This window comes from Megalobrama amblycephala, linkage group LG3 (genome assembly GCF_018812025.1).
Source record: "Megalobrama amblycephala isolate DHTTF-2021 linkage group LG3, ASM1881202v1, whole genome shotgun sequence".
Lineage (NCBI taxonomy): Eukaryota > Metazoa > Chordata > Actinopteri > Cypriniformes > Xenocyprididae > Megalobrama > Megalobrama amblycephala.
In genome coordinates, this window is record NC_063046.1 from 49,718,440 (window position 1) to 49,726,536 (window position 8,097).

Consider the following 8,097-nt stretch of genomic DNA (forward strand, 5'->3'; position numbering starts at 1 on the left):
GCTTAGTTGGGGACACTTGACATTTGATATTCAATAGTATTCTTGACATTTATTCAACAGTGCTTCTGATCTGCCTGCATTGACACTATTATTTAAGAGCTGCTGTGCAGCCAAATTATGTACCAGTTATCAATGTAAAGCTGCTTTGACACAATCTGCATTGTAAAAAGCGCTATATAAATAAAGGTGACTTGACTTGACTTGACTTCCTCACTGCTCCATTCTCCAGCATGTGACCTGGAAACCGATCAGAGAAAGCCATCTTGAAGGACATCTCAATTCTCTAATTGCACTATGAGGAGCCGAGGAACAAGGAGTAAGGAAGCTTCCAGAGGAGCTATGAGTAAGGATACACAAGTGAATCTTATAGTCTTTTTTGTCTAAAAACCTGATGCACATATAAAATTTTCCTCCCCCTTCACATCTGTCACAATAATTTAATTTTATGCGTTACCTTTGCTAGTTTAAATAAACCATACATCTAACATATTTAACAGGGCATATTCCTTTATTATTATTCATTATGAATTTCTTAAATAATCAAACTTCGACAGCTTCAGGGCAAATCCCTTAAGTGCAGCTGATGATGCTTTGAAGTGTTGGTTTGGCAATATATAGAAGAATATTCCAATGAACCATGTTTCCATGCTAAGAGGGTCCGAGCTGAGACGTGAGGACAGGAAACAAGGATGCCCAAATTAGAAAAGAGAAGCACCCTTAGTAATAAGTTTCTTTTGAGGTTGGCATGGTATGCATACATATTCAGATTCAGTAATATTGTCTAAAGCTTACGTCACAGTTGTGTGCATGCAACTTTTTAAAAAGTTTTTTAGTTAGCAAGTTTGATTCAGGGCTGACAAATAAGATGCAGATGATTAAAAATGATAATTAAGTGAGAAGGACTAATAAGATTAAATTCATTTTTATATTAAATCAATAAATTTAACATGGATAAAAAATGTGAAACATATTAAATATAATCCTGCTCGGCATTTAGCACAACAGGCTTTGTATCATGTACAAAATGTTACAATATATAAAAAGTTGTTTCATATACCATGTCGAATCATTTCCAACTTTTATAAAGAAAGACCATAATGTACATCATCATATAAAAAGCTGTGATCAAATTCTAAACCTCTCTGGCACTTCAAAACATCCACTAATGCATGCTATAAAGGAAAAGCTTATTTCACCTGTCCAGAGGAGGAGGAAACAGGAACAGATGAAGAATGAAATCCTTCTAACCATGGTGTAGTTTTTCTCTAATTGCCAAAAAGAACCAGAAAAGACCGTTGCTTCAGAGCAGTGCACTAAAGTGATGAGAAAGAGACGTGTATCCAGCCACTCTGTGTATTTTAGAACTTCCCTTAGACAAAGAGGTTCAGGAAACAGCAGCTTCTATTGAGGGTGGAGGACTAGGAACCGGGAGATGTGGCGTAGCTGTGGAAGTGGGTAGTGTTTGAGTATTGGTGCTCAGCTAAAAAAAGGTGCAGCTTTTTTTTCTTTTTTTGGGTAAGCAACTTCTCTACAAGTCTATGTTAGTGTTTTCTGCTCTAGCCACTAACCTGTTTGCTCTGGAGGGACAACCTTAAATCCAAAAGAAATGTTCTTCTTTTTTTCCTAATGGCTGTGTTAGAATGAAATAAGTTAGGCAGCATCAAGTAAACTCTCTGATGCATAATGTCCACTGCTGTGGACAGAACGTAAAAGTAATTTTTAACTGTTCAAGGTGTGATGTCAGACAGTCTGAGATGTTGTTGCTATTGCGTGTTACTAGGGGTTTGTGTCTTGCTTCAGACTTGACTGACAGATGGCTTTCTGACACCACTTGCTAACCATTATTCACTCATTCTTTTCTTTTAATTTTTCTTTTGTCAGTAGTTGCATATTCATAACTGCAGCTCTCATAACTGTGACCACACAGTCTGTTTACAAAAGCGATCGAGAACCACATACTGTACCGATGCACATTTGTCATTAATAATACATTAGCCAATCATGATGTGGCAAAACAATCTAAAATTTCATTGGACAATGTGGAGTGGTAATTTCCCGGTTCTAATCATAAATTGGTTGAAAACTACATAGCCGCTGTCTGTTTTCAGTTTTTTAACAAAGGTGTAAAATCTAAAAGAAAAAAAGGACAAGTATCAGTCTTTACAGTCTGATAATGGACAGAATAATTTGCATTTGTAGAAAGACCTGCATCTGCGATTTGTCTCATTTTACAATTGAATACCGTTGCTTAAATATCGGATGTGAATCGACAAAAAAGCACTTTGCATAACCATGCTTTTTGCTTTATTGACCACATTATTGTTGAGAGGGGCACTTTTGATTTATTTTGAAAAAGGGCAGGGTCTTAAAAAGCAAACATTTTTGTAACGAAGGAGGAGGCAGGAACCGGGAATGTTCAACGTATTTTAATAATCAAAATAAACACAACAAAATGAAAGTAAAGCGTCAGCCCCTCATGGATGACTGCCGCACAAACATAAACAAGACAACAAAGTACAATCCAGGCGTGGTCCACTCTCTTTTTTCACTGTCGTCATTCCTCCTCGTTTCCAGAGCTCCTCCGTGAGAGATACGAGGCATTAGCAATCACACCACCGGCCTCTGTTCTCGCTCCATTCTCATTCCACAATTGCCACAATTATTATGGCTGACAAAGGTGGTGAAGCACCAAGTATCTCTATTTTTAGGAAATCTAGGAAATCCAGATAGGTGAGACTTTTTTTTTTTTTTTTTTTTAAGATTAACATCTAAGGGAGACTTTTATTTATGCATTAATAATATATTTCATGTAGTTTACTTTTCATTACAAATCATGACCATGGCTGTGATATAACAACAGGCTATTGGTATCATGGTCATGTTCTGTTTAGTTTCTGTTTGACTGAGTTCTCATCCCTTGTTTTGTTACCACAGTTTCTGATTGATTTTTGCACCTGTACATTGTTCTGTTGATTATCAGTCCCTGTGTATTTAAGCCCTTACTTCGATGTTGTCAATGGCGTTATGTAAATGTGTAGTTCTTGTTCAGACTTTTCATTGCATTCATTAAAGTTTCCTTGTATTTTTTTTGCGTCACATTTATGTTGTTGGGATTATACTACAGTGCCCTGTAACAATACTGAACCCCAGAAAGGATTTAACAAAAAATAAAGGATGTACCTGCTGTTCGTTTGCTCCTAATAAGTAAGTAAGATACTTTATTGTCATTGTACCAGTACAAGTACAATGAAATTTAGGATGGCAACTCTCAAGACAAATTTAGACATTTACTCATTAAATATAGGCATACACATTAAAAAGAATCACTAAAAAATATAACCAGAATGACTACAAATATATCTTTAAATACATTTTATAACCACTAGGAGCCACATGATCCTCTCGCTCTGGTGAGGCTGGTGGTTGCAAGACCTGAGGCTTCACATCACAGCAAGGCAGTACCGGGGAAGGCAAAGGGCTGCAGGCATCCAGCAGAGGCGGGGGCTGGAGGACTGGCTGAGCTTTGCAGTGAAGGTGACAGAGGTAAGCCTGATGTGATCAGTAATGGTAATTCCAGTTCCCAGCAGGTCAAAGAAACAGTCTCAGTGCTGTCTCGAAACAGTGATGATTCAGAAAAGACGGATAATACTGAGTGGGATAAGGTGGGAATTAACACCTCCCTGTTCAAATCGATCAGCCAGTCCTCGTTATCCAAATCTACCAGCATTCCCTCATTTGCTACTGTCGCAGGATCACACACCTGGTCAGAATTGCTCTGGGGCAATGGTTAGCACTGTCCCTTCCTCTTCAGGCTCTGGCTCACTCATTGTGGTGGGCGGGCGGTCGCTCTCCGTCTTTGGGGGGCTCACGGGAAGTCTCTGCAGTTGATGGCGATACAGCAAAACCTTTCCATATACTCCAGCAAATTGTGGCTTATCTGAGCCACAGCAGTAAACTTTGCTGCATAATCCTTCTTGTGGTCTAGTCTCATAATGATGTGACCATGGTAACAAAGGAGTGGTGGAAAAATTCAAACAAAGGGAAACAAGAAATGAAAACAAACTAAAAATCCATGAACTTAAAGGTGCCCTAGATTCAAAAATTGAATTTACCTCTGCATAGTTAAATAACAAGAGTTCAGTAGATGGAAAAGACATACAGTGAGTCTCAAACTCCATTGTTTCCTCCTTCCTATATAAATCTCATTTGTTTAAAAGACCTCTGAAGAACAGGCAAATCTCAACATAACACCGACTGTTACGTAACAGTCGGGGTGTACGCCCCCAATATTTGCATATGCCAGCCCACGATCGAGGCATTACACAAGGGCAGCCAGTATTAACGTCTGGATGAAAGGCATTAGACAAGGGCAGAACGTCTGGATGTGCACAGTCAGCTAGGTAAGCAAGCAAGGACAATAGCAAAAAAATGGCAGATGGAGCAATAATAACTGACATGATTCATGATAACATGATATTTTTAGTGATATTTGTAAATTGTCTTTCTAAATGTTTCGTTAGCATGTTGCTAATGTACAGTTAAATGTGGTTAAAGTTACCATCGTTTCTTACAGTATTCACAGAGACAAGAGCCATCGCTATTTTCATTTTTAAACACTTGCAGTCTGTATAATGCATAAACACAACTTCATTCTTTATAAATCTCTCCAACAGTGTAGCATTAGCCGTTAGCCACTGAGCATAGCCTCAAACTCATTCAGAATCAAATGTAAACATCCAAATAAACACTGTACTTACGCGATTAGACATGCTGCATGACGAACACTTTGTAAAGATCCATTTTGAGGGTTATATTAGCTGTTTGAACTTTTTTTTATGTTGTTTAAGGCAAGCGCGAGCTCTTGGGGCGTGGAGCACGGGATTTAAAGGGCCACACACCCTGAATCGGCTCATTTCTAATGATGCCCCAAAATAGGCAGTTAAAAAAAATGAATTAAAAAAAATCTATGGGGTATTTTGAGCTGAAACTTCACAGACACATTCAGGGGACACTTTAGACTTATATTACATCTTTTAAAAAAAGTTCTAGGGCACCTTTAAAACAAACTGAACATAATGGTGACAAACGTAAAGCCACAACAAATTAATTTAAAGTGAAACTGAAGCCTACCTCTCTCATTCGGCACAAATCCAAATGTTTCCATATTCACAACATATTTGGATGCTAAAGTATCATTTATTATGTAAACTAGGCTTTGTACTTCACTCGCATTATCGACGTAAAATATCATCCTTCACATATAACACAGTGAGGTGGTGGTCACACTGAATGGCACAGATTGTATTACAGACTATTTAAATTGAGCAGTGTAACTTTCTATATATTTGGTTGACTGTATTTTATTTTGATAATGAACAGGCTGCGATGTCAAGTTAACAATGCTGGAATATGTTGTGTGTGTGCGTGAGGTGCCTGCACGATCACTGGATTTTTTTTTCCTTCTAAGAGAGGAAACTGATACTCCGTAATTTATGGTCATGCAGGTAGAAGCAAGACATCATTCAAAACTGTAAATCTTTGGTTAAAAAAACAAAAAGAAACAAAAAACTAAACAAAAAAACAAGCATGCTGCTTTCTGCCGTAGGCCTATCGGTTTCCTTTCCGTGAACTCTGAAATGTGTCACACTGAAACGAAACACAGCGTAATTTTTTCTTTTATTTTGTTAATCTGTAATTATTTAAGTGAAATACATTTTGCATAGGCCTATAGATATATACCTTTTTCCTTCTTTTTATATCTTGACAGGTAAGCTCAGGCATTTCACTCACGTTGGATGCGCCAACATCACATTTACATAGGCCGTACTATTTGAATTCGTAATTGGTTAGCTGCCAAATTAAAATATTAAACAGAATGATAAAATAATGTTAACCGGTTAATGGGTATTTCAAAATAAGCGTCTCTGTTCAGAACAATTAAATTTGATTTCTGCTTTCAATGGTTGAACAAAAACAATGAGAGAATATTAAAAATGTCTTCATTTGTGTTCAGAAGATGAACAAAAGTGTAATGCGTTTGGAATGACATGATGGTAATTTTCATTTTCGGGTGAATCCCTTTAACATTACTGTATAAAAGCAATATTACACTCACAATCAAGCTGTTGCTCTGAATATCAGTACAGCTGTGATCAAGGGCATAGTTTTGCTTTGAACATTGGGGGTGGATGGGAGGGTGTTGTTTATCTTTTGCAAAAATGGTCTTTTGTGGTATTATGCACACATGCAAAGTTGGTTGATACATACCTGAAATAAAATACTACAATTACTTGCTTACATTGGATATATTTTTTTTTATTATTTAAGCACCTGGAACCTTATCAGTTAGACAAAATGTCTTAATTTAAAATCTCATGGGAAATCAAACTAACTGTACTTATTTTCTTATAGTGAAATTGTTTATTTCCTACTTTCCTACATTGAGTTTTTTCAATTAGTCATCATTAGAACACATTTTACTCATGGCTCTTGATTCTAACTTGTATTTGCCCTTATGAAAATGTACCATAGTTCTTGTAATTGTAACTCTAGGTCCATTGCAGGTCCATTGATGGTTTCTCAGTACCATGCTTAGGCCAATGTTGACTTTTCTTTTTCAGTAATCTATAGCATTTATTATGAAAAAAAAAGCAGCCTACACATTTAGAAACTAGTTACAACATGCCACAGTTGTAATAAAAATCTATAGTGAAAATCCATTTTCTTAACAGATTATCTATTATAAATTCTAAAACAACTTAATCAACATGTACCACAATAAATAGGCCTACAATAAAACGTGATCAATTCTAGTAAAGGTGGTCATGAAAAAGCTTTCTAATTAATGTTGGTGCAAGATAATGTTTTCCTCCTCTTTTCATTAGTTTTTTTAGTTTATGTGGCTGTTTAAGATTATATTTGACTTTCTCCATAGAGTTTTTAAAGTGGTATATTCTCAATAGAATTCAAATGGGTCACACATTTTATCATCAGCTTTACGTCAGGAACGGCTCGCGCAAATCTTATCACACTTTTGGAGCATACGATGATACCCTGGCTACCTGCTGATATTTGCAACAGTGTCAGACTACTTAAAACATTACATATACTTCACAATTTTTAATCAAGTTAGGGCAAATATTTTTTGCCTTTTCACAATTCTATTGGTAGATGAATAGTTGCCATTGACGAATAGATTTGACTATTTTTGCTGTTAAATCAAACCAATCAAAGCCAGAAAATGTAGGAAAGAATTAAATTAATTTTACTTTTCAAAAATTGCAATTCTACAGCTTTTCCTTTTCTAACTTTTGTCATCCATTTAATCCATTAATTTTTAAATGGCTACATCACCAATCCTATGGAAGTCAATGTTGACTCCTTACCAGAACTTTGCTTCATTCCATCTTATCCCAAAACAGGATGTGAGAATCTATTTCCTTCCTGTTCTATTGTGTCTCACAAATATACAGGGAAGGGGGGGATGTCAATGTCAGTGTGCACTTGGGCCTCCTCCTTTGTTTTTTTCTGGAAGAACTGGTCAGAAATTTTAGTTCTCAAACTTGTGAAGAGTCTATGAAACCAAATATTTAATGTACCATATTTTCATTTTTTTAATGAAATGCTAACTTTTTCTCTTTTTTTTGTGCCCCAATGCCTTTTTAACACACTAAAGACTCACAAGCTGCTCGTATCTTTGAGAAATCATTGAAAACAATAAGGAGACCAATGCATATCATCAATATTAATATTTTCCAAATGGAACAACCTTCAGATGAGAGAAAATCAAAGGTCAGGCTCCCATGAACTTACATTACAGCTCTTACTTGATGCCATTATTCATTTTTTTAATGACTGAAATTTAAAATCACATTCACTGATGTTCCTTTCAGCAATTGTTTTTAAAGGAAACAAACTGCAGTACCTCAAATAAACTTCCTTTCAAACCATTTAGCAATTTAGCAAAGGTGTTTTCATAATCGTTTAAAATGCATCCTCTTGTGTTGCCAGATTTTTATCAAAGAACTTAATCATGTCTTTCAAAGGAAACACCTTATGGTCATGAGGCTGCCAAGTGCTCATTTCCTATTTAGTTGT

General features: G+C 36.2%; 1 protein-coding gene across 1 annotated transcript in view; it reads right to left on the reverse strand.

Annotated features, from left to right (window-relative positions):
• LOC125265607 (putative protein TPRXL) overlaps positions 1–1,380 on the reverse strand; it is a 31,020-nt gene extending 29,640 nt beyond the window's left edge. The window contains exon 1 of the mRNA XM_048185920.1: positions 1,197–1,380. Coding sequence (XP_048041877.1) covers positions 1,197–1,251 — 55 coding nt within the window. The 5' untranslated portion in view covers positions 1,252–1,380. The remainder of the gene's footprint in view (positions 1–1,196) is intronic.
• Between the last annotated feature and the right edge of the window lie 6,717 nt (positions 1,381–8,097).